At 37.3% G+C, this 27,800-nt stretch overlaps 1 protein-coding gene across 2 annotated transcripts; it reads left to right on the top strand.

Moving 5' to 3' along the window:
* dync1li2 (dynein, cytoplasmic 1, light intermediate chain 2) lies at nt 1-27,172 on the top strand. 2 transcript variants are annotated; one of them, XM_048184664.1, is made up of 13 exons: nt 1-162; nt 807-880; nt 1,492-1,608; nt 2,296-2,526; nt 12,750-12,916; nt 14,685-14,778; nt 17,050-17,185; nt 17,344-17,455; nt 17,551-17,610; nt 18,572-18,613; nt 18,877-18,994; nt 20,814-20,948; nt 23,816-27,172. In XM_048184664.1, the coding sequence occupies exons 1-13, from the start codon at nt 68-70 to the stop codon at nt 23,830-23,832; spliced, it is 1,398 nt and encodes a 465-aa protein (XP_048040621.1). In that variant the 5' UTR covers nt 1-67; the 3' UTR covers nt 23,833-27,172. The 2 variants fall into 2 exon arrangements, with proteins under 2 accessions (XP_048040621.1, XP_048040620.1); XM_048184663.1 differs by having other exon boundaries at nt 23,811-27,172.
* The last annotated feature ends 628 nt before the right edge of the window (nt 27,173-27,800 follow it).

Below are 27,800 nucleotides of genomic sequence, written 5' to 3'. Positions count from 1 at the left end.
TTGAAGCATCTCATGTGAGGTCCTCAGGCGCTCAGTGTGCGCCTCCCTTTGTGCCTCTCCACTCAAGATGGCTCCCGTTTTAGAGAAGAAGCTACTGGGCGCAGCCGGGACAGGCGACACTATGGAAAACAGCAACGAAGATGATGAAGGACAAAATCTCTGGTACGCTGATACCCTTAAAGTGTCCAGAAGTGCAGCGGATTTTGCAAGGAGTCAGTTTATTTGACAGTGTGATGTGCTGCTTTGTCACCAGCCGGGTGCTGCCCAGTTCAGACGCCGGTCCCGGATGAGCCCAAAACACTTAACATAAACTTACAGCAAAGTCTGGATCAGGCTACATTAGACCTTTACAGCGGGCTAAATAATAAAGAAAGTCTCCTGAGACGTTAGATTGTCTCGGTTTTTTTGCCATGTCATGATCACTGGTGTTTGTTGTGTGCTATTGACTAGCATTTGTTTAAACTCAGCTGTTTACATGAGATCTGTAGGGTTCAAGTTGTTTCTAATGAAACTGCTTTGCTAATTAAATTTGAATGCGGACGGTGATTTTTATGATGAGTGTCAGGAAAACTGACTGTTGTTTTGGGTTTCTGGTGGAATCTAACGGTTGATTGACATCCAGCTCTTGTGTGAGGGGTTCATTGTGGTAACGGACTTTTTGTGGATATTTTGTTAACATTATATTACATAGTTACAGTTCGTCTGCAGACGAAACTAAACATCCAACTACTGACTACGGTTTAAAGCTCATGTCTGCTAATGTCATGAATGGCAAGTGATCGGTGCTCATTTGTTTTGTTTTTCAGGACTTCAATCCTCAGCGAAGTTTCCACACGCTCAAGCTCTAAATTGCCCTCTGGGAAAAATATAGTGCTTTTCGGTATGTGCCTTTTTTAATATTTTATATATATATATATATATATATATATATATATATATATATGTGTGTGTGTTCTCAATCTAAATTCATAGTTTATTCAAAGTACTTTTTTATTGACATGTATGCTGCTTCATTTAAATACAAGTGCAACCTTCAGCAAATATCTTTGAATACAATGTATGAAGCTGGTAAAGGGATAGTTCACCCAAAAATGATTTTTTTTTTTTTATTTTTTTTTTTAACCAGTATTTCTTGACCTCATGTTGTTCCAAACCTGTATGGCTTACTTTTTTCTGTGGAACACAAATTAAGATATTTTTGAAGAATGCTGTTATTAAACTGTTTTGGTTATCATTGACTTCCATTGTAATGATCAAAAACATCACAATATCTTGTGTTCTGCATAGGAAAGAAAGTCATACAGGTTTTGAATGACATGAGTGAGTGATTGTATAATGAATGTTTTAATTTTTGGGTGAACTATCTCTTTAACTTTGTCCAAGGCATATATCTGAAGAAATTTTCTTTGTCTTTACATTCTTAGGATTTTATTATTCAGTGCACCAATGTGTCATGATTTATGAGTGATATGATTTCTGGTGATGTTTCAGGGGAGGATGGTTCAGGAAAAACCACACTCATGGCAAAACTTCAAGGATCCGAGCACAGTAAGAAAGGTAGAGGGCTGGAATACTTGTACCTGAGCGTCCAGGATGAAGATCGAGAGGGTAAGTGATTTTAAACTGGGTCAAAGAAGGTTATAAAGAATGAACAGAATTAACAAAGTAATATTTAAGGATTATTAAGCTTTGGTGCAAGATTAGTTGTCATAGCTTTGATTTAACTATTTAACTGACCGTTTGCAAAGACCCGCCCACTTTAGTTACTGTTGCTATGTCCGACAAGCCATGCCGATCTCTTGCCACACATCTTGTTCTCACGCAGTGAAAAATACATTGTGGAACTGATCATCTCTTCCTACTAGTTCATTTATAGCATCAAATAAACATGAATGACCATAATAAATGGTCATATATAAATTCTGAAATGTTACGGAATGTTGTATTAAAGACGTCAGTACGCACCTTTTTTCAATTTCAAGTCCACCTATGTTAATCTGCTTACTCTCCTGACTGCTTTGTCGGACAAAATGGCGGATTCGGCGTTATGATTGGTTAGATCGCCTGTCAATCAAACTCCTGGTGTTGGGTCATTTGCCTATTTTGTGTTAAAAGTATATTGTATTTTAAACAATATATTCATATATTGTTTTGTAAACAAATTACATAAGACTAGAATGACATAAATTATATAATAAATATTTTATTCTCTTTTGGGTACATTTATTCAGTCTGTAGAAAATGCAGTTTATTCCGTTTTTTTTTATTATTATTATTTACGAAAAACTCTTCCAGATTTAACCCGCTGCAGCGTGTGGATCCTGGATGGAGACCTGTACCACAAAGGCTTGCTGAAGTTTGCAGTGACCTCTGAGTCGTTGAAGGACAGTCTAGTTGTGTTTGTGGTCGACATGTCACGGCCTTGGACCATTATGGAGTCTTTGCAGAAGTGGGCGAGTGTGCTACGTGAGCACGTGGACAAACTGAAGATCCCACCTGAGGAAATGAGAGAGATGGAGCAGAGGAGTAAGTGCTGTTTTGCTCTTTTACTACTAGGATGTATTAGTACCAACACCTTACTGTTTGCTTGCAGGGGTCATTCAGATTCAAGTGTGATTATGGGTGATTACGTGTGCATGACATCTAACTTAAGCTATCTTCTTCAGCTATTCTTCTTAAGTGGTCACTGGTCATCATGAATAGCTGCAGGATGTTTGTTCAGCTAGAGGAACTTTTTTGCAGTACAAAATAACCCATATCAGGCAGGTGGGATCTGGGAATATGAATGTTGATATAGCTTAAAGGTGCCCTAGAATTAAAAATTGAATTTACCTTGGCATAATTGAATAACAAGAGTTCAGTACATGGAAATGACATACAGTGAGTCTCAAACACCATTGCTTCCTCCTCCTCATATAAATCTCATTTGTTTAAAAGTCCTCCGAAGAACAGGCGAATCTCAACATAACACCGACTGTTACGTAACAGTCGGGATCATTAATATGTACGCCCCAATATTTGTATATGCCAGCCCATGTTCAAGGCTTTACACAAGGGCAGGACGTCTGGATCTGTGCACAGCTGAATCATCAGACTAGGTAAGCAAGCAAGAAAAATAGCGAAAAATGGCAGATGGAGCGATAATAACTGACACGATCCATGATTACATAATATTTTTAGTGATATTTGTAAATTGTCTTTATAAATGTTTCGTTAGCATGTTGCTAATGTACTGTTAAATGTGGTTAAAGTTACCATCGTTTCTTACTGTATTCACGGAGACAAGAGCCGTCACTATTTTCATTTTTAAACACTTGCAGTCTGTATAATGCATAAACACAACTTCATTCTTTATAAATCTCTCCAACAGTGTGTAATGTTAGCTTTAGCCACAGAGCACCATCAAACTCATTCAGAATCAAATGTAAACATCCAAATAAATTCTATACTTACATGATCCGACGCATACATGCAGTATGCATGACGAACATCTTGTAAAGATCCATTTGAGGGTTATATTAGCTGTGTGAACTTTGTAAATGCGCTGTATTTAAAACGCATTTACAAAGCGCGCAATTTAAAGGGGCCACAGCCTGAATCGGTGCATAGTTAATGATGCCCCAAAATAGGCAGTTAAAAAAAATCTATGGGGTATTTTGAGCTGAAACTCCACAGACACATTCAGGGGACACCTTAGACTTATATTACTTGTATGTTACTTGTTATCTTGTAAAAACTGGTTCTAGGGCACCTTTTAACATTTAAGCTATGTCAGTTTACAAATGTGCCTTCTCTGGCGAAGTTCTGATTCTTTTCTGGTATGTTTTAAATGATCATATGTTAATGTTTAGATTCAATAGCAGATAGTGACACTTACATTTTGTTGTGGTGCGGTAGTAAATACACTAATAAATACGTTGTAACACAGCAGGTGCAGAGGTTAATGGTTTTGGTTGGTTGTTTTTTGATACATTGAAGAATGAACGTTAAACATTAAAGAACATTTTTCTGTTGTGAATTCAGCGAGTAATATAGAAAGTCATGTGAATCTAGGGCATCATATGCTTTTATTAAAATTGTTTTGTTCATGAGTGCTGATCCAGTTTTTTTTATGAGCGTTATGAGAGCAGGACCGCCTGCACTGTAGGATGGTTTGATGACAGTCTGGGTATGAAGCACTCTTTGTGCTTTGAATTTGCATGACCTGTGTTGTCAGACTCTTGCTGTTAGAATCAGAGTGGTCACAAATACTGCCTCACTAGTAAGTGTTAGTCAAAATTATGTTTATTAATTAAAAATGTTTAATTAATATGTTTTAAAAATGTTTTAAAAAATGTTTTAGAAAACAGCCCCTTACTAAAGCTGCATTTATTTGATCAGAAACACAGTGAAACTGTATTATTGTTAAATATTCCAATTTACCCGTTTTCTTATTTTAATATTTTTTAAAATGTTATTTTCAGCTCCGGTCTTCAGTGTCACATGATCCTTCAGAAATCATTCTAATATGCTGATTTGGCGCTCAAGAAACTTTTTTCTTATGAATGTTAAAAACAGTTTTGGAAACCGTGAATTCTTTGAATCCAAAGGGGAGGAAAAACAGCATTTATTTGAAATGGAAATCATTTGCAACATTACAAACGTCACTTTTGATCAATTTAATGTGTCCTAGCTGAATAAAAGTAATAATTTCTTTTAAATTGTACTGACCCCAAACTTCTAAATAGTAGTATTTATTAGGGCTTGAAGTGAATATTTTGGATTTTAAAGGTGCCCTCGAATGAAAAATTGAATTTATCTTGGCATAGTTAAATAACAAGAGTTCAGTATATGGAAATGACATACAGTGAGTCTCAAACTCCATTGTTTCCTCCTCCTTATATAAATCTCATTTGTTTAAAAGACCTCCGAAGAACAGGCGAATCTCAACATAACACCGACTGTTACGTAACAGTCGGGGTGTACGTCCCCAATATTTGCATATGCCAGCCCACATTTTCAACATTATAAAAGGCATTAGACAAGGGCAGCCAGTATTAACGTCTGGATGTGCACAACCAAATCATCAGACTAGGTAAGCAAGCAAGAACAATAGCGAAAAATGGCAGATGGAGCAATAATAACTGACATGATCCATGATAACATTATATTTTTAGTGATATTTGTAAACTGTCTTTCTAAATGTTTCATTAGCATGTTGTTAATGTACTGTTAAATGTGGTTAAAGTTACCATCGGTTATTACTGTATTCACGGAGACAAGAGAGCCGTCGCTATTTTCATTTTTAAACACTTACAGTCTGTATAATGCATAAACACAACTTAATTCTTTATAAATCTCTCCAACAGTGTAGCATTACCCGTTAGCCACGGAGCACTATCAAACTCATTCAAAATCAGAAGTAAACAATATAACAGTATACAATACTCACATAATCCGACGCATGCATGCCGCATGCATGACGAACACTTTGTAAAGATCCATTTTGAAGGTTATATTAGCTGTGTAAACTTTAAGGCACTGTTTAAGGCAAGCGTGAGCTCTGTGGGCGGAGAGCACGGGATTTAAAGGGGCCGCAGCATAAAATCGGCACGTTTATAATGATGCCCCAAATTAGGCAGTTAAAAAAATTAATGAAAAAAAATCTGTGGGGTATTTTGAGCTGAAACTTCACAGACACATTCAGGGGACACCTTAGACTTATATTACATCTTTTAAAAACATAATCTAGGGCACCTTTAAAAGTTTAAAACTTTTGAAACTTTTTTTCAAACATTTGATTACCTGAGGTGTTTTGCGTTATGAAAACATAACATACAGCTGGTACAATAGCGTTTGAGAAGTCTGAATGTTTTTGTAGTGCAAGTGAGAGGCAGAGTGCTCAGACATGAAGTGAGAGGCTATTTCTGAGGATGACTGTTTCTGCATGTGCCCTATAAACAGGGCTGTGACAGCAGAATGGGGAAGTGGTTTGGCAATGGTATTGTTTTTTAGTTTGCGTATGAAATACAAAGCCCAGTGGTTTTACAACACATTTGATGGCAGTTTGAACCACTAGCTCTGTGACCACCACCTTAATGTATGGTGTTTATCTTTCTAATATATATATATATATTATTTTTTTTTATTTTTTCATCATACAGAACATGCTTTCTGTGATGATTTTCAATGTTTATTTTTGGTTCGTTTTAAATGTTTCATTGAAACATTCACATCATCCCATATTTACAGTTTTGTTGTGAATAGCCTACATTCCCCATTTTAATACATTGTCTATGTTGAAATAGTTGCTGTTTCAATATTAGTAACCTATCCACTGTTCCTCATTTGCTAATTTCTGCTCAGAAATTGGTTTTATTATACTCTACCATTCAAAATATGCAACCAGTAAGTATTTATTTTTCCTCTTTGTCTATTCATCAAAGAATTCTGTAAGGTTTTCAACAGGTTTTTTTTTTTTTTTTTTTTTTTTTTTTTTTTTAAATGTATCAATATTTCACATTATTACTGTTTTTACTGTGTTTTTAAACAAATAAATGCAGCCTTGGTGAGCATAAGAGACTTCTTTCAAAAATCTTACAGACCTCGCACTCTTGAGCATGGTGTATATTTTATTTTTTAACTTCACATCCCACAGTTGGTAAATGTTGGATGTATTGAATTAATGTCCAAACACATTAAGCCTTAAGCTGCTCTCAGTTTCGTAAAACTGACCCACCCAGTAAAAGAGCCGTTGCTTCCTTAAGAAGCACAAGAAGCCTCTGCTCACTCCTTACATCTGACTGGATTCAGTGATGTCAGCAGCACTCTAGTGGGAAGGACAGTTCAGCCTCTCTTTCAAGGCGTTGCATCATGGTCTGCTCAGTCAGACGTTCCTGACATTCGACTCATTGCTGTAAGCAGGGCATGAGCACAACACCCGAGCACAACTCCAAACCACTGCGCTAAAACATACCGTCTCACAGCTCTTAGTCAGCTAACACATTAACTAACCTTTTTTTTTTTTTTTTTTTTTTTTTTTTTTGTATGTATTTTTGTTGTTGTTGTTGTTGTTGTAGACTTGTGGATGTGCTTGGGAAATCCTTTTCTGTGTGGCCTTATAGCTGTTTTTTTTTTTTACAAATACAACACTAATTAATTGGTATTTACAACTTAGTTTTTTGTCATCATGATTTGATAGATACACTTGTTAGCACTCTGATGACTTAATACCTGCAAATGCACACTGGATGTGTGTATTCTGTTGACCGTCCCCACCCTTGTTTGTGGAAGCTGGTCAAAGTCGACTGTAGAAAGTGATTGTAAACTGGTGCTTCTTTTGATTGAGGTTAGTACAGTAATACAGTCATATTGATTTAAGAAGAGGTCCCAGATTGATTTAAGAAAGTTACAGATTACCATAACTTTAATGTTGATTGTGTGGTGAAAACAGGCTGATCAAGTTATTTAAAAAAATGTTCACTATGTTTTTCAGCCTGAGTTTGTTTAGAGAACTGTGGAAATAACATGAGGCAGTAGAATCAAGGCTATTATTTAAAAATGTCTGCAGATTGTGCCATGTGATATTTAACTCTTGCCTATTGGCTATTATAATTTAAGATGAATCACTAGATGGTAAACGCCTTGCCTTCTGGAAAAATTAAAATTTCCTAATGGACTCTTTGTCAAAAAAAGAACACAGTAGTTTATTGGTTCGCAACAGATTATCTTGTTCACTGGCTCCTGTGAAAACATTTATATAAACTCCACATCACAGGGTATGGGTAACTAAGTGTGATATGATGAATCTAGTATATACACTACAGTTGAAAAAAACCCCAAAAAAAACACTAATATTGTGTAATATTTAGGGGTGTAACAAAATTAGAAGCGAAAAACCGCAATACACCACCCATGGTACAGACCGCGGTACTTTCATGGCGTACTGAACGTCCTCTGATGCACCGGGCCAGCACTGGCCCATTGTTGAGGTTGACCTCACTTTACCTTATATCACAAATTTTTCTTCCTTGACATTTCATTAAATAGTAATTAGGGGTGTAATGGTATGTATTCGTCCCATGAATTTTCGCATTGTAGCCTAACCACCATTAATCACCAAAAATCACAATAAGCTCCACGTTTTGTTACTTTTGATAAGAAACAGTGTTATCTTCCAAATTGTCCATTTTGTCATGAAATTCAAACAAAAAATGCCATTTTGACGCTCTTCAATGTTCTCCTCAGTTCAAGCCGCAGCATAGAGCGCGAGTGAACGCGACCATCACTTCTTTAATACTAGTTACAGAATATAAACATGAATGAACATCTGAAGGTATGTTGAAAGAAATCGTATAACTTACTGAAATGTATATCTCGTGAAATCGCTCAGTGTTTCAACTGTGGAAAGACACCAGTTTAACCGCTTGTAAACAATGTCTTGTAGCATTACATTTACCTCAAGCAAGTCATTGTGTCCACAGCTTGTCAGTTCACTAGAGAACTGAACTCTTTCGCTAAATATATGCACTATATTAGCTTATATATTCATTATGGATATTTTTCTTACAAAAATATAACATTTTTATAAGTTCAGATAACTAGCTTCTGGCAGACGACCGTACGCAGAATGCGCAAGTCGATTTTTGGCGGAAGAGTATCCTTTGACTTGACGCACAACGTAATGATGAACATGGAGGCACAGAGGATAGAGCAAAACAAATCATCGGTCATGGATTATAAGTCTAAAACGATAATTTTTAAAGAGACATTTCGGAGGATTTCGATATAAGAGAAGAGGAGCTTAAATTTGTTGCACAGCCCTATTTGTTTGAACCGAGAGAGGTGTCTAAGCTTACGATACTCCAACATTCTGCGTCATACATCGCGTCAGAGGATTACTCATTAAGCGCATGTCGATTTGAGCATTCTGTGTACGGTCGTCCGCCGGAAGCTAGTTATTAGGGCCCAAGCGAATTAAGCGCGCAGGGCCCTCTTGTTCTTCTAAGGATTATTATTTTTTTTTCCGTCTTCCGGGGCTTTTTGGGGGCCTTAACATGCTCAAAAACTCTTGAAAATTGGCACACACATTGGAATCCGCGGCCATTAGGACACCGGAGAGGCTGGTACCCGGGCGTGGCAGGGGGCTCGACAGCGCCCCCTTGAAAAAAGTCTGAAAACTTTGTCCATATATTGAACAAACTTGCACGTATTAGTATGAAACTCGGTACACATATAGACCTCATCGGGCCGAACAACTTTCGTGCTCTAAGTTAAACGCCACGCCAACAGGAAGTCAGCTATTAAGGGTTGTTTGAAAAACGCATGCTCTGGAATTTGATATACTCCTCCTAGACGATTAATCCGATCGCCACCAAACTCGTCAGCATGAAGTCAAGACATTGATGATTAAAAATTGCCAGCGGATTTTTGATATCTCGAACGGTTTGGCCGTGGCGAGGCAGCGAATTTATGGCGAGAAAAAGGAAACAGGAAATGTGTTATAACGTCTGCATACATATATTGATCTTTATGAAACTTCACGAGTGTGTTGCTTGTAGTAGTCCGATCACATGGATGTGACTATTGTGAGTCAAAGTTATAGCGCCACCAACTGGCAGCAGGAAGTGTATCACTTTTTGAATTGCTTTGAGATCCCCCTCTTATTTTTACCTGATTTGCTTCAAACTTCATCAGTGTAATGTCAATACACAGCAGATGTAGACATATGACAGGATTTTTGATATTTGAAAATATTGTTGCCATGGCAACAGGTCAAACTGTAATAATATTCTTGAGTGTTTTTGAGGCTCTTAACATGCTTCAAATTGCATGAAACTCGACACACACATCAATATTGTCAACCAGTAGACATGGACAAAGCCATAGAAATGGGCGTGGTGGAGGGGCTCAGTAGCGCCACCTTTTGACAAAAGTGGGGGGGTTTGTTTTTCCTACAGTCACCAAACTCGGTACACATATTGTTCTCATCAAGCCGGACAATTTTCTAATTTACATTCATTAGCTCCGACCAACAGGAAGTCAGCTATTTTGGTTTGAATGTTAATTTTTTGAAAAAACAGGCTATGAATTTTATACTACTACTCCTACAGGGTTTATCCAATTTACACCAAACTTTTTTTAACTTGTTGCTAACACATTGAAGTTGTTTAATTGCAAACGGATTTTGGATATCTCAAATGGTTTGGCCGTGGCGAGGCAACGAATTTATGGCAAGAAAAGGGAAACAAAGTGTTATAACTTCTGCATACATTAATTGATTTTGATGAAACTTCGGCTTAGTCTTCGTTGTACAAGGCTGATCACATGGATGTGACTATTGTGATTCAAAGTCATAGCGCCACCAACTGGAAGCAGAAAATGTGTCACTTTCAGCATACATTGAGATCACCCTCTTATTTTTACCTGATTTGCTTCAAAATTCATCAGAATAATGTTAAAACTTGGCACATGTAATACTTTGAAAATGGGCAGGGAGGAGGGGCTCTATAGCAGCACCTTGTAGTGCAGTAAATGTGGAGTGAATTTGACATAGTCCTTTGATGTTTAACCGTTTTAAATGCCTATTGCCCGCTGTGCACAGTTGCCCTGAAGCCACCGGGGTGGCGGTGCCACCGGGCTTGGGCCCGCCATCGCTGCTCGCAGCTATATTTTGAATTGAAGTTTTATATATGGATATTTTTCTTACAAAAACTAATCGCATCGCTTCAGAAGGCCTTTATTAACCCGCTGGAGTCGTATGGATTACTTTTTCTTTTTTTTTCTTTTTTTTATGGATGGATGCATTATTTTTTACTTCAAAACGCGGCTCCCCCATTCACAACCATTATAAACCTTGGAGGACTAAGGATGTTTTTAAATACATCTCCGATTGTGTTAATCTGAAAGAAGATAGTCAAATACACCTAGGATAGCTTGAGGGTGAGTAAATCATGGGTTAGTATTCATTTTTGGGTGAACTGCCCCTTTAATGCAAAAAAAAAAAATAATAATAATAATAATATCTAAAAAAAAATAGCAACTGAATTTAGGCTAATAGTTTGGGCTCTGTTAACCTTTAATATTATAGTAATGTGCAAGTAAGGGCTCCCTATTTAGTTTACAACATTAGCAGAGATATTTATTTTCCCTTAAACTTTTAATTATAATTGAATTAATTTAAAGACAGAGACACAATTTGTTCAGTAAACCACTTTTTAATAATAATAATTAAAAAAGCAATTTTATGTTTAGTTTTCTCCCCCATGCTGTACTGAACCCACACTGAACCGTGATTTCAAAACCGAGGTATGTACCGAACCGAGCAGAAGTATTAATTTCTTAAAAATAAAAAATAACAAAAAAATTCTTAGTGACCCCAAACTTTTAAATGGTAGTTTATATTAAACCTGCTTTTAAGACTGGTGTGTCTGTTATTCCAGCAGCATGTTGTTCCTTTAACAGTACGTTAAAGGAAGTTGTGCAGCTTGCCTGGTTTCTGGGTCATCTGGAGCTGCATTCTTAAGGTTCCTGAGGAAGTTCCTCCCCCTTTCCCTCCCTCACCACCCCCTCTATTTACAGCCAATAAAAGACCATTCCAGCCACCCTGCACATCACCACCATGCCCTCTTCTTATACTGTGTATCAGCCCAGCAGTGACTAACATTGTTTTTGGTTGATGTTCCTGTGTTCTGTAGTGCTTTGTGAGGATGAGGAGTTATGTAGGGCACAGACAGGGTCTTCTTGAGAATATGCTGTCAGATCTGTTCACATCTGAGCTGCTCTTCTACAGGCATCGGCTGCTCAAATGTGTCCACAACAAGTCATCATTTCTGGCAGTTTGTTATACAACAGATAATGAACTGTTGGGGCCAAAAACCATGCTACAAATCCTTGCCTATGCTAAGATTTATTTATTAATTTTGTAGTGTAATATTTTTTTTTTTTTTTTTTTTTTTTTTTTTATATATATATATATATATATATATATATATATATATATATATATATATATATATATATATATATATATATATATATATATATCAACTTTTATTAGACTATCTGTTTTGGTCTCATGTAACCTGACTGGAGTGTCCTAAATCTGTGGATGTTCTCTATATTTGTATGGGTTTTTATTGGTTGAGGCTATTTAAGACTTAAAGGGATAGTTCACCCCAAAATTACAAACCCTGTATTTTTAAATTTCGCTCATGATCTGTCTATCCATTGTGGTCCAAATATGGTAAAAAATGGCAGCTCGGACGTGCTTGCTTGATTCACGAGAACAAACATCACAGGTTCTTGTGTGTCAAGCTCCATGTTTATAAAGTTATGTCACTTTCAAACGTCAGTCATTTCATTATTGGTAGTAAGCTAACATTAGCCTGGATGCAGTCGTCTTTGTAGATTATATAATTTTAGCAGGTCAACTAAGACATTTATTGTTGTGCCATTTAAAGAAATAATGAGTCAAACTTGGAGGTATAAATGATTTTTGTTGTCATCATCAATCCAGTATGTTGTTCAACCCCCATTGTCTGCTTATTGCAAAAAAATCTTATTTCTGCATGATCTGTAGCCTTTGCTTATTTAAATTTCTTTAGAATTTTTTTGTAAAATAATATGGTTTAAATTGCAATATGATGTAAATAGTAATGTGTAATGTGATGCTTCTGTTGTCAACTGTATGATGTACCTCTGGACACTGTTTACTGTAAATATATGTATAAAAGTTTGACCCTGCTTTTGTCTTTCTCTCTTCTCTGCAGTGGTTAAGGCCTTCCAGGAGTATGCAGAACCAGAGGAAGCCACGCCAAGCTCGCCCCAGAGACGAGGGCCAGCAGCTGTGGGAGAAGATGAGAGTGTGCTGCTGCCCCTGGGAGACAACGTCCTCACACACAACCTGGGCATTCCAGTGCTCATAGTTTGCACAAAGGTGATAAAATCGTTTGACCTGTCACATTGGGTCCAGTAGGTGTTTTATTTTCTTAACATATCAGTATAATAAATGTAATAAATATTTCTAAATTAATCACATTATTGAAGCACACTTTTTAATTAAGTTTTAGGAGAAAACTACTAGCCTAACTCATATTAATTTTAATTATTGTTAAAAACAGTCAGTAATAAAATAAGAACAAATAATCAAATTGTGAGCAATAGCACAAATAAATACAATAGAGCAAACATATACAACTGAAATAAACAGTTCTTTATGTAGGTCTAAACTAGATTTTCCGGTACAGGAATGGTAATCAAATGTAAAATATCACTGCACAGTCTTCACTGTATTAAAGTTATTCAGTCAAGAGCAGTGGGCGATTTTATTTATTTATTTAGGTTGTTTGATTAACATTAAAAACAGACTTTAAATGGAAAACAGACAGATTTTAAATGGAAAACATTATAAACTGTCACTTTTGATCAATGTAATTCATTCTTGCTGAAAGTCGAGTCGATTTCTTAGAAGAAAAAAAAAAAAGCATCTTACTGACCCCAAACTTTTGAACGATAGTGTATGTCCTGTGTATAAATAGGAGTGTGTAGGTATACAGTTTTGGAAATTTGAGTAGATATTTTGAGTTGTTTTGCTCAGTGTTAAGGGAATTTTGTTTCTGATGCATCATTGAGTGTCTTTAAGTGGATGAAAAGCTCTCTTTATCTCAGGAGTCTCAGTAGCCTGCAGGTCCAGAGCTGCAGACTCACCATGCTCCCCTCACATGCTCTCTCGGATCAGAACATGCTCAGTGTTCTCTTCTATTGTTAGCCTCCCTCCAGCCCTGTGTGCATGAAAGACAGCCCCTTTTTAAATGAGGTGGTTTAGGTCTGAGAGTAAAATGTTCGCTCTTTGTTCTTTTCAATAACAAGAGGCAAAGTGATCAAACAGCCTCACCCTGGGATAGAGGAGAATAGAGCCTGATTGAATTTCAGAATGCAGTTCCAGTTTACTTGAAAGCACAAAAATCGTTTTTATCAATATGCATTAGTATCATTGTTACAGATCTGCAAAAACGGCAGCATTTCACTGGCCTACTGCAACACAGTTAACTCAAAAATGAACATTGTCATTTACTCCCTTCTTTCTGTTAACATAAAAGATATTTTGAAGAATGCTGAGGTCCAGACAACATTGGATGCCATTGATGTTCACTGTATGGAGAGAATTATTTTCAGATTTTTCAAGATATCTGGAGTAGGTTTAGCTTGCTATATTTATAAATTGCATTGCTGTGTTATCACATTTTTAACTTTTTTTTTTTTTTTTTTTTTAAGTGTTCTAGACAGGATGTGTTTATTATTAAGTGAGATAGTACGTCCTGTGGTTCAGTAGAAGGTCAGCGGTGTCTGTGACATGCAGAGATGAGTTTGCATTTGCAGTGATGGTCATGGCAGCCGCAGCCTCCTGGATTTTTAAGCAGCCTAGTCGGCACCTCCTCTTCCTGCCAAAATGATTATGGCTGGCAATCGGCCACAACCTGAGTCATTCACAAATATGGCTGCTGCCTCATAATGAGTCCCATTAAGCATGTGTGCGCTTGTCTGCTATTTTTAGGATTTTAAAAGCAAACAGGATCTTAAAGGTTCAATACACTTAAAGGGGTTGTTCACTCAAAAATGACAATTTTCACTCTTGTGTTTTGATATATCAAATATGATGTTAAGACAGTTTTTCCTCCTGAATGATTTCTGTCTCTGTCTTTTAGTGTGATGCTGTCAGTGTACTCGAGAAGGAGCACGACTACAAGGAGGAGCATTTTGACTTCATTCAGTCACACATCCGACGGTTCTGTCTACAATGTATCCTACACACTCAACATTTGTGTTGTTGTAATATTACACTTTCCCTATAAAGTACACTGTAAAAAGTCCTTTTAAATTTACTGCAAAAAAATGGCAGCTGTGGTTGGCAGAAATTTACTGTAATGTTTCAGTATTACGTGGTGGCATATTGGTCCTGTACATTTTCCAACTTATAATCGTATATTTCATAAAGTTATTTAACTTTAATATACCAATCTACTTGAAGTACAAAAATCTGCTCTTTACCTTTCTTTTTACCAGGTGGTAAAAATGAAAGCTACATGATGAGTGAGAGTTCATCGAAAAAAAACATGGCCAATGCTCATGTTTAGACATTAACTCAAAAAAAATGTAACAAACTCCCCTAATGTTCTTTACTGATAACAATAAGAAGAATCCAAATTATTTACATAAAATATGTGATGTATCATGCAGGGACTTCTGGGAATGTCCTTTTTACTGTTGTTTTTTTTTTTTTATTGCAAATTGTACAGCTGTTTTATGTTTTTACTTGCAAAAAATGTAATTAGATATTTTTTACATTTAAAGGTGCCCTCGAATGAAAAATTGAATTTATCTTGGCATAGTTGAATAACAAGAGTTCAGTACATTGAAATGACATACAGTGAGTCTCAAAGTCCAGTTTCCTCCTCCTTATATAAATCTCATTTGTTTAAAAGACCTCAGAAGAACAGGCGAATCTCAACATTACATGTTATGTAACAGTCGGGGTGTACGCCCCCAATATTTGCATATGCCAGCCCACGTTTCCAAAATTATAAAAGGCATTAGGCAAGCGCAGCCAGTATTAAAGGGATAGTTCACCCAAAAATGAAAATTTGATGTTTATCTGCTTACCCCCAGGGCATCCAAGATGTAGGTGACTTTTTTTCTTCAGTCGAACGCAAATTATGATTTTTAACTGCAACCGCTGCCTTCTGTCAGTCAAATAATAGCAGTGGATAGGAACTTCAACTATAACAGTAAATAAAACTTGATTAGACAAATCCAAATTAAACCCTGCGGCTCGTGACGACACATTGATGTCTTAAGACACGAAACGATCGGTTTGTGTGAGAAACCGAACAGTATTTATATCATTTTTTACCTCTAATACACCACTATGTCCAACTCCGTTCAGCTTGCGGTGTGTGAGGTCTGATCGCGCTCTGACAACGGAAGTGATGTCTCGCGCTCATTGAAGTATATGGGCGAGACATCACTTCCGTCGTCAGAACGCGTTTTTTGACCTCACTAACAGGAAGCTGAACGAAGTTGGACATAGTGGTGTTTTAGAGGTAAAAATGATATAAATACTGTTCGGTTTCTCACACAAACCGATCGTTTCGTGTCTTAAGACATCAATGTGTCGTCACGAGCCGCAGGGTTTAATTTGGATTTGTCTTAGCAAGTTTTATTTACTGTTATAGTTGAAGTTCCTATCCACTGCTATTATTTGACTGACAGAAGGCAGCGGTTGCAGTAAAAATGGCAGATGGAGCAATAATAACTGACATGATCCATGATAACATGATATTTTTAGTGATATTTGTAAACTGTCTTTCTAAATGTTTCATTAGCATGTTGCTAATGTACTGTTAAATGTGGTTAAAGTTACCATCGGTTATTACTGTATTCACGGAGACAAGAGAGCCGTCGCTATTTTCATTTTTAAACACTTGCAGTCTGTATAATTCATAAACACAACTTAATTCTTTATAAATCTCTCCAACAGTGTAGCATTACCCGTTAGCCACGGAGCACTATCAAACTCATTCAAAATCAGAAGTAAACAATATAACAGTATACAATACTCACATAATCCGATGCATGCATGCCGCATGCATGACGAACACTTTGTAAAGATCCATTTTGAGGGTTATATTAGCTGTGTAAACTTTGTTAAGGCACTGTTTAAGGCAAGCGCGAGCTCTGTGGGCGGAGAGCACGGGATTTAAAGGGGCCGCAGCATAAAATTGGCGCGTTTATAATGATGCCCCAAAATAGGCAGTTAAAAAAATTTATAAAAAAAAATCTATGGGGTATTTTGAGCTGAAACTTCACAGACACATTCAGGGGACACCTTAGACTTATATTACATCTTTTAAAAACATAATCTAGGGCACCTTTAAGAATTACGTGTAATGCGATATTCAGCTATGTAGTGTTTTACAATTTTTTTTTTTTTGTGTGTGTGTGTGTGTGTGTGTAAAAAAAAAAAAAATTACAAACATTTTTTGTGTACTTACCCTTAATCAAGTCTCAAAGATGGAGCTGGCTTGATTTACACTTCAGTCAAAGAGGAGAAGAACCTGGACCTTCTCTACAAATACATGGTGCACAAAATATACGACTTCCAGTTTACAACGCCTGCCTTAGTGGTGGAGAAGGACACTGTGTTCATGTGAGATCTCTGAAATCCCCTAAAAACATTGCATTTATGTTTTTATTATCTTATTTATCTTTTTATGCAAGAGAACCATGTCTAATTCAATTTAGTACGAGTCCGTCAAACCGGTTTCTGTTTAAACATTTATTTTTTTTTTTTAAATCTCTACATAGTCCATCCGGATGGGACAATGACAAGAAAATTGCCATCCTGCATGAAAACTTCACAACAGTTCGAGCTGAAGATCCCTTTGAAGACTTTATAACAAAACCTCCTGTACGAAAGGTGAGAAGAGAGAAAACCTTGGACTGAGAATTTCACCTTAATCGGCTACTGCTTGTGTAAAATTTGCCTTTTTGTCTCCTTTTTTGACTCTAAAGTTGGTGCATGACAAGGAAATCAGTGCAGAGGATGAGCAGGTCTTCCTCATGAAACAGCAGGTATGAGAACAGACTTCAGTTTTAGGTTCAGGTTTCTTTCGTTCAGTGCTGAAGTTACACATTAAAAAGGCAGCCAAGACGAACCTCCACCAATCAAGTGATCTCTTCTCTGACGTCATCATGCATCTCTCACAGAGCTCTCCTGCTGTCCCTCATTAGTTTGATTAGATACAGTGAAATCCATTTGACTTGTTTATTTTCCCTCATGGTTCCACAGTTTTCTGACCAGCCAGGAGCTGGTGAAGCCTTTTCATTGTTTAATTGGCTGACCCAGGGTTTTTGCTGCATACTGTTTACTTGCGCAATATTTGGTCATTTTAAAACAATAATTCATTCCTAATGGACATTATAAGCAAACTTCTCTGGATGCTCACTGTGGTTCAGATATCTTGAACGGCTCCATGTGGTTTAATCAATTGTGAACAGTGTTTATGTGAGGGGCTTTTATTGAGAATGGTCCTTTAACACAATATTAGGCTGCATGTAAACACTGTCACCGTTATTAAGCGGCTGCTTTTGATTTCACCAAGAACATTCATTTTTTTGTCTTTGAAATAAAAAGATCACTGTGTGTGACATGGAATACAAACAAAGTGTTGTGTATCAGCTAGATAATAGTTGTATAATAATTTAAGTATCTTTATTAAAATGTCATCATAGTATAGTGTCAGTAAAATACTCACTTAAAATACTCTACCATTCAAAAGTTTGGCATCGGTAAGAAAAGTCTTTTATGCTCACCAAGGCATATTTATTTGAATATGTCTTTACTATCAGTTTTGATCAATATAACACATACTTGCTGAATAAAAGTACTAATTTCTTAATAAAAAAAAAAAATCTAACTGATCCCAAATGTTTGAATGGTAGCATATGTATTTCAAAATAATGATTTAAGCTTCTTATTAAAGTTTGGCATAGCAGTATTTCAGCTTTCCTGTCTTCCCTTACTTTATTACAGTCATTGTTAGCCAAGCAGCCAGCCACACCCACAAGAGGAACAGTAAGTGTGACTTCGGACTGCACGCTCACCTCACACACTTAAGTGTGACACTGTTATGCTGCTTTGAGGATTTTGTGTGATAATGTTTTGACACTTACGCTTTATCATTTTACAAAAGCTACTGAATCCTTTCGCTTTGTTTAAATTGCATTTTAGATTCCTCTTTAGTAATAATTTTGTGTAGTGTGAAATCTAAATCTGCTGAATTGCTTTGCAATTTCCTAACACCTGTTTTTTGTTTGTTTGTGTGCATTTGTATATAGGAGTCTCCTGCCCGAACAACATCTGGTTCACCCAGGCCGACAGGCCGAACAGGGCCCACCAATGTGGCTAGTGTCTCACCCATGACTGCGGTGAAGAAACCAGACCCCAACATGAAAGGTAAGATTTGTTGCCTCACAAGATTACATGCACCACTTGATGCAGAACCTAAATGAAGCTTTGTGATCTCATGGCTCTCTGTTCATCAGGATGGCACAAATAACACATGATTGTGCAGTCAAGTCTAAATATGAGCACTTTGTTCTCTCTCTTTCTTTCTCTTCCACACTCATCTCATTTTGCTGGATCACCCCTCTGCCTCTGTCTTGCAGTGTTCTTCTCTTTAAAACACTGCCCCCCTGAGGAGACCATTGGAACAATTCCCTAAACACTATATTCCTGCTGGTTCCAGTTGGTGAAAATGAATTTTTCCCATCATTAAGCTCAGCTGGACAGCATTTCAAAATCCAGCAGGAATAGATTCAGTCACTTTAATTAAATCTACTTTAATTGAATCTTTCAGTTAATAGCCAGTTTGTGAGCATTGTAGTTAGTCATTGAAATTAAAGGGTTAGTTCAATTCTGTCATTAATGACTCACCCTTATGTCGTTCCACACCCATAAGACCTTCGCTCATCTTTGAAACACAAATTAAGATATTGTTGATGAAATCCGAGAGGTAAATGACTCGTCCATAGACAGCAATATAATCAACACTTTCAAGGTCCAGAAAGGTACTAAAGACATCATTAAAACAGTCCATGTGACTGCAGTGGTTCAAGCTTAATTTTATGAAGCAACGAGAATACTTTTTGTGCACAAAAACAAAACAAAAATAATGACTTTATTCAACAATCTCTTCTCTTTCACGTCAGTCTCCTAGGCTGTTGACGTAGTGCAGATCTTCCGTGTTTACGTCCGAACGCCGGCTCATTATTGGCCGACGCTGTACACGTGAGCAGTACGACGTATGCATATGATGCTGACACAGGAGCCGGACAATAATGAGCCGGCATTATGACGTAGAACTTGGAAGCGCTGAACATAAACAACGTTTGAGAATGATACAGAAGAGAAGAGATTGTTGAATAAAGTCGTTATTTTTTGTTTGGTTTTTGCGCATAAAGTATTCTCGTCACTTCATAAAATGAAGGCTGAACCACTGCAGTCACGTCGACTGTTTTAACGATGTCTTTAGTATCTTTCTGGACCTTGAAAGTGCTGGTTAAATTGCTGTCTATGAAGGGGTCAGAGAGCTCTTGGATTTTAAATGATTAGTTCACTTTAAAATGAAAATTACCAAGATTTATTCACCCTCGGGCCATTCTAGGTGTATGTGACTTTTTTTTCTTTCTGATGAACACAATCTGAGTTATATTAATAAATATCCTGACGCATCCAAGCTTTATAATGGATGTGAATGGGGGCAACAGGTTTGAAGCTCAAGTAAGTGCATCCAAGTAAGTTGAATACGGAAATCGGAGCTGTGTGGAGTACGTTTATGATGGATGGATGCACTTTCTTAAGCTTCAAATTCGTTTACCCCGTTCACTGCCATTATAAAGCTTGGACGCATCAGGATATTTATTAATATAACTCCGATTGTGTTCATCTAAAAGAAGGAAATCATATACACCTAGAATGGCTTGAATAAATCTTGGGGTAATTTTTATTTTAAAGTGAACTAATCTTTTAATTTGTGTTCCAAAGATGAACGAAGGTCTTACCGGTGTGGAATGACATGATGGTGAGTCATTAATGACAGAATTTTCATTTTTGGGTGAACTAACCCTTTAAGGAACCATAACCCTTTCACTATTATAGTAGTGGTAATTCTAATTCCGGATGTGCTTTTGAATACCTCCTGTATACGTGAATATCAGTTGGGCCTCCCCATTGTAACTTGCAGTCATGATATTTAATTTGTGTATGTTTATAGGAGCAGCAGCAAATGAGGGAGTGCTGGCCAACTTCTTCAACAGTCTGCTAAGTAAAAAGACAGGCGTTCCAGGCAGTCCTGGGTCGCCAGGGGCAGGAGCAGGAGCGGCTGTACAAGGTTCTGCCAAGAAAACAGGTAAATTCTTCCTTTGCCAGCGTCATGTCTAGGAACAGGTGAATCTCACAAAGTACTGCCATGTATGGGTCATATCACCCCCCCCACACACACACACACACATACACCCCCCAAAAAATATATATTAACATACTCTAGGACTGTCAATAGATTAATTTTTTTAATCGCACACTTATTGTGAAATTAAACATACACCATTTATCTTGTTTTAACAATTCCATTTTGCCATCATTGCATATATCCAGCAAAGTAAACCATCAGATTGAACTGTGATTTTCACAAAACATGTTTTTTTTCAGGTAAATTTGTAAAAATGTCTTTCCAAAATAGGACACCAATTTTTTTTTTTTTTATATAATTCATATATTTATGTTCACCAAAGCACCCATAAAAAAAAAAACGTTTCAGAATTCAGTGTATAGTATTTGCAACAGCAAAGAGCTTGCTTACATTTTAGACAAGTCAAGTTGCAATACTGAACAGGACCACATGGAGATGCCAAAAAAACCTAAACCAACCGCCTTGACCTGCATATATACGAAGTACACAGCAACGTACACAGGACAAATCCAAACATTATCCTGAATGTGTGTGAAAACAACGTGAATGCACTGAAATGTGTCTGTGCACAAATACAATGTTCGATCAGTGCGTCGAGAGTAGGGCTGCACGATTAATCGCATGCTATTCTCACGCGCATTTCGTCAGTAAAGCCGGTTCCCTGATTACCGCTAAATCGCCATCACCTGCTTTCAAATGAAGCGGCATTTAATAGACAGAGCCGTAGGTCACTGAAAAGCCACGCAATATCGCGTTCATATCGCAGATGAATCGCCTGCGATAATGAACGCGATATTGCGTGGCTTGTCCGTGAACTACGGCTCCGTCTATTAAAAGGCGCTCCGTTTAAAAACAGGTGATGGCGATTTAGCGGTAATCAGGGAACCGGCTTTACTGACGAAATGCGCGTGAGAATAGCATGCGATTAATCGTGCAGCCCTAGTCGAGAGTGCTTATACATGATTTCATGCTGATACATGCACATCAACATAACGGACTCACGTGTGCTTAAAGGTGCTACAGAGGATGTTTTGTTTTATACATTTTTGCAATATTACTTGAAACTGTCTTTACTAACTGATAAAAGACTATTTATTAGGTGCACTGAAAGGAATAATATTAATATACATCATCTGTGCACGAGGTAGGGCCTTAAAAACATCAGCCAATCGTTTACGCGATCATCGCGTAAACGATTGGCCCCCTGGCTTGTCAATCACTGCCATTACGTTCCTTGTGAGCGACGTGCGCGGATTGGCCCTCTAGCTTGTCAGTCCACTGCCATGACGTTCCTTGTGAGAGACGTGCGCGGCTGCGCGCTCCAGTAACTTTCCACACTCCACAGGCGACGCATGCAATGTTTTTGTCAGGAGACAAGAATAACAACCGCAGATTATGAGTTACCTGCGGTGAGTCCGACATAATGAATCCACTAACACGACACAGCGAATGCCGGTGGTAAACACTCATGTTCCAATACTCGTGCATGAGTTTTGGGAGGCGTTCCCTCGAAATGAGCTGTGAAGGAGGGGGGTTGTTCTTACGCATGCACTCATTTCAAAAACTCAGTAACAGTCTTTGGTTTCTCAGTCAACGAAAAGATCCTCTGTAGCACCTTTAATGTACGACTCCTGTACGTCACCGCAATCGTCTTTACTTTGATTGCAATCCTCATCCATCAAAACTTTCAAAGCAAGAAGCTGATTTGCTTTATCCAGCTGAGAAACATAGTTTTCATATCATCTGGCCTTACAGCGGTGGGATGTTTCGACGTTCCGTTCAGACAGGAACAGCGCGATGCGGGAGGGCTCGCACTCTTCAGATACAATGACACAGTATGACAGAGTTCGTGTTTTAAAGCGAAACAGACACTGGAATGAATAATTCTCTCTGCCTTCTCTGATATAATCAGCATGGACTTTAAGATCATCTAACGTAGTGACATAAATTAGGTTATGACGCAATTTCACATGCTTCAGTAATTGTGTGTCATATTGTGTGTCATAATATTGACTTCAGTTTCTTTATGCAAAATGCAAACAAAAAGTCATCCCAATCCATTTGTCTGATTGGGTATGCACCCTTTTAAGATACTCCTAACAATGAGTATGGCCCATAGTGACTGATATGCCTATATCTTTTGAATGCAATGTCTCAAGTTCTCAAAAACTTGGTAAACATGGAAAACAGGACATTCTGAGGATGTTTTTTTTTTTTTTTTTTTGGATTTTGGGTTGAATTATGACTTGTACAATCCTTCATGAGGTTCACCTGATCACCTTCTGTCATGTTTTTTGCTGGAAAATGCTGTTTATTTTGGAGTTTTACCCTTTAGAGCCAGAGAGAGTATCCAGAAGGAATGGGCTGAAAAGCCTGTGTGAGTGACGCCACCATGGATGGTGATATCTCATACTCGCTGGTTTTCATACTTAGAAGGATGTGAAATTCACGCCAACTGCACTTTTCATTCATGATATTTTGTTAGTTGTTTACATGAAGTTCTAATATATTAACACTTTTCTGTTCTTTACCTGCTATTATGGCCCAGCATGTAAATGAAATTTCCCTTTGATAAAGAACCCCATGCAATTTTTTTTCTTTCTTTCCTTTTTCATGTCTTTCTCAGTAAGTTTGCATTCGTGTAGCCACACGGCATGCTGCTTTTGAATGCATACCAGCATGCAGCACTCATCCACATCCACCGAACTGGTTCCCACATAACTAGCATGTGTTATTTTTATATACAACACAGAAACTACAGGAGATTACTCTGTTTTTTTTCTTGCTCTCTTTTTTTCCAAGGGCAGAAGCCGGGTTTGACTGACGTCCAGGCAGAACTGGACCGAATGACTCGTAAACCCGACTCAATGGTAACGGCCAACAACACCCCAGCGACGGAGAACGAGGCATGAGCGCGTCAACAGCATTGTCCAATCTGGAAATCAACATGTAAAGACATAAAGGAGAAAAAAAAAATGCTATTCATGACCAAAATTCCCCCCACCTTGTGTATCAATCAGCAAACAGACCGAAAGTGTTGGGATTCTATCAGATGTATAGGCTCTGATGTTGTGGGGGAAAGAGAGGTAGATATTTGAAAAGATGCAACTGCTTTTCTTTGTTTTCATTTCCAGACCCCTTTCTATGTTTGTTTGTTTATTTGTGGTGATTAATTTTTGATGTGGCGTGGCAGGTCAGGTAATGGGTGCTCTCTCCTTAAGGAGGCAGTCAAACCTCTAAAGTGTGGGGCCTTGCTTGGCTTGGGACACCTTTAACTGCACCCATTCCCCTCCTCCTGACAAGAGCAGAAACGCACTGCTGCATTCAACGAGCAGTCGCTTCGAGTGTTGCAATCTGCTACAACTACTGCTAAAAGCCTAAACATATTCATCGAAAACAAGAAGTACTTGCAAAAAGTATATAGTGTGTACAAACGTAGTTGCATTTATGCTGATGTATTTATAAAGAAGAAAGCAAATCAAGCTTTTATTTTCTCTCTGTGTTTTATCAGTGAGACGTTAAGCTTCACTTAACATGGTTAACATCACTGATGTCATGACACTAATGACACATACCCATTGGCCTTCAGCATACAGGAATGGCAGATATTGCCACACCGCCTCTTTGAATTATGTAAATATGCGCTAAATATTTGCTATACGAGCTTTGATTTGAGTTTGTATTAAATTGAATTATTTTAACAATTTATGGAGAACTATTTCAATGAAACAAGCATTGATGAGTATCAGGCTGAGCATTTTCTTTTGGCTATGGTTGTTTTTTGGAGGAGAGGGGCAGGGCAGCATCTTTCCTAGTATAACTCCCAAGTGCCTGTGTTATAGTGGAGGTGCTTGTCTCTAGAAGAGTAATTGCACTGTAGCATCAACAGTCAATAGTTCTTTTTTGTTTTGTTTTTTTTTTGGTCCAGCTTCATGTAATTTATTTTTGTTTTGTTTTTTTGTCTGTGGTCCTTGCTTTTTTGCTAAAATTACACATTTTGCTTACTTCAGTGGCCTAGACTCTTTTTTTTTTTTTGCTGCCATAGGGAGCTTGCCTTTCTTTTCATGAATGTCAGTGTCCACATAAAACGTGTTTAGCATCTTGCCGGGACATTTCGTCCCACCCTCAAGTTTGAAATTGTGGTTTAAACCACTACTACCATTCTCATGTGGCCAAGTGACAGACTGTACGTCATGTCTTTTGTCAGTCCTTTACAAATGAGATATCAGATTTGTTTGTTAGCAGTTATATATATATATAATAATATAATATATATATAACTTGAGGACTGTTTAACATGAAACATTCCCGGTTTCTTGCGCAGTGTAGGTGTTTCTGTAGGCGACGCATGTTTGTTTTGTGTGCCCTGCCTCAGTGCCCACTGGAAGTGACGACTTTGCCTTCAGTGTAGCATTCACTGTTGTCACTCCACATGCTCTGTCTCTTCACTCAGGGTAGGTTTGAGTCCATACAACAGCCTTGTCCGTCTTCATAGTAAATTTCTCAACATTTTCTTCCACTACTGATACTGTATCATATTGAATTTCTTGTTTCAAGCAAACCATTTTCGGTTTTTCTTTTTTGGCCCTTGAACATGTAACTAAATTAGTTGATTTAGCTTGACAAATCATCCACAGGCATGATGTAATGGTTTTCTTAAGGTTTTTAACCTTGATGTTGTAGTGGAGAAACTGTAAATGGAGCAGCTAAAGTGGCTTTTAAATGATCATTACATTTTCAGATGAAAAAGGAAAAGGCAGAGAATTGGAATCTGGAACCAAAGATGTAGAATCCACATGTTATGTCTATGTCGAGTAGCTGCTCTAAATTTCTCCCAGGTGGCCACTCTTGGCCGAGCCTGGAGAAGCCATCATTCCAAAACGGATCCTCTGTTTACTGTGGTGGTCTGTGTACAATGTCCGATTTTTCCACTAGAGTTTGAAGTCTTTGTCCTTCTTTTTTTTTTTTTTTTTTTTTTTTTTTTTTTTTTTATAAAGCAAGGGAATAGACCACAAGATGTGTAGAGTTTACTGTTGTTTTGCATGAACTTGTGCTAGAAATATGAAAAGAAAAATCTCATACCAAACTAGAGAGAAGGAATTTGAATGAAATTTGCATTTATTCTGCATAATATTGCTTAACGGTTTCCATTTATGATGGGCAGGGCTAAAGCATTTGCTGATATTCAAGCACAACATTAAGTCTGGACTATATACCTCTTGTTTTAGTGGTTAAGGTTTTTCATCTATTCAGACTGTAAGAATTTCTTGGGCTGTCACTAATGAAGCCTCCGATCACATAACATTCTGCCTGCTTTCAAAACCACTCATATAACCTTAAATGCACTTAAGTATTTCATTGCATTCTGCATTTGCTGTATGACTGAAATCTCACTAAGTATCACTGACACATTCCTGTTAACGGCTCCTTTTTTTTTTTTCCACCAAAAGACGTGGCGTTGTAACCGTTTTTCTGAAAGTGAAGTGCTGTTATTAATTTGTCTTAGTTAAATTTTCAAAAGCAACACATTGTTAACATTTAAACATTTCTTTTTTTTTTTTTTTTTCCTGCACAAATTTTGGCGGTTACTGATTTTACTAGTAGCTTGGTGCAAATATAGACAACAACTTAAAGGACTAAGAAATTGAAAAACTAACAAGCTGCTGAGATGCCTGAAGTACTTGAAAAAGCTTCCTAACTCAGAACCCATCTGTTTTCCCAAAGGAGACACACAATGGATACAAGGTTTAAGGGTGGCCACCAAAAGAAACAGGTTACTTGGCTTCAGCTTCATTGATTTCTTTCCCTCGGTTAGGGATGATTGCAATTATATAATGAACAGCACATTTTGTATGTATTTCATTCAGACTAGGATGGAAGTTGACCGCTTTGTTCTGTATAATTCTTCTAATATGCACTTACCCCTGTAAGTAAGAAAATGTTGAGAAAATGCTCTGGCTTCCAAAATTTTCTATACAGGAATTGAAAGACCTTTCTATTCACACAAAGGACTGTTTGTGTGCTATACCGTAAAGTGAGTCTGATTGTATGGCTTTAACTTGATGCAGTATGTGGCCATGTGAAATCTTGCTTTTAATGCAAACAAGATAAGGAAATGTCTTTTTTCAGTCCTGGCTTAAATAAAATACAAATCCAGACTACAACTATCTTGTGATAGTGGTTTTTTTTGTTTATTTTGTTTTTTGCTTGTCATGTCATTCATTTTAGAAAATGCACAGCATTTTAGAAGACAACAGCATTACAATACTGATTAAGACCTACAAAATATTTTGTCTGTCAGTACATAATTTGGTACTGATCATTTGAAACATGGTTTAAGAGACATTAGTTTTGGGAACCAAACCAGTAGGGGGCAATGCTGTTCTCCCATTATCTATCCATTTTTTTGGTGTCAGTGTAAGATGTTTGATGTAAATGTGTACATGCATACATTTCCAAAATGTAATCTTAAGGCTGTACACATTCTATGCAAGTTCACAAAGTCATATATCAAACTTTTTTTTTGGTAAATATATATATACATACTTGAGTGTGTGTATATTCTAAGTGTATGGTATGTATACTACTGTCAGCATTTTTTGGTTAAATCAATCTACTAGCCACTTACTAGTTGTCTCTACATATTAAGCTGGTAGAAAGTATTTTAACATCAGAAAAAGTAGCATTGTTTTCTTGGAAGGCTGAGTACTAGGGTTTAAAAATATGCACAATGTGGCAAGCTGAATTAACATTTATTTAACTACGTTGTTTTTTTTTTTTTTTTTTTTTTTT

The sequence above is a fragment of the Megalobrama amblycephala genome, linkage group LG3 (assembly GCF_018812025.1).
Source record: "Megalobrama amblycephala isolate DHTTF-2021 linkage group LG3, ASM1881202v1, whole genome shotgun sequence".
NCBI lineage: Eukaryota > Metazoa > Chordata > Actinopteri > Cypriniformes > Xenocyprididae > Megalobrama > Megalobrama amblycephala.
Note: the sequence above shows the minus strand (reverse complement) of the source record. Positions and strands in the feature narration are given on the sequence as shown.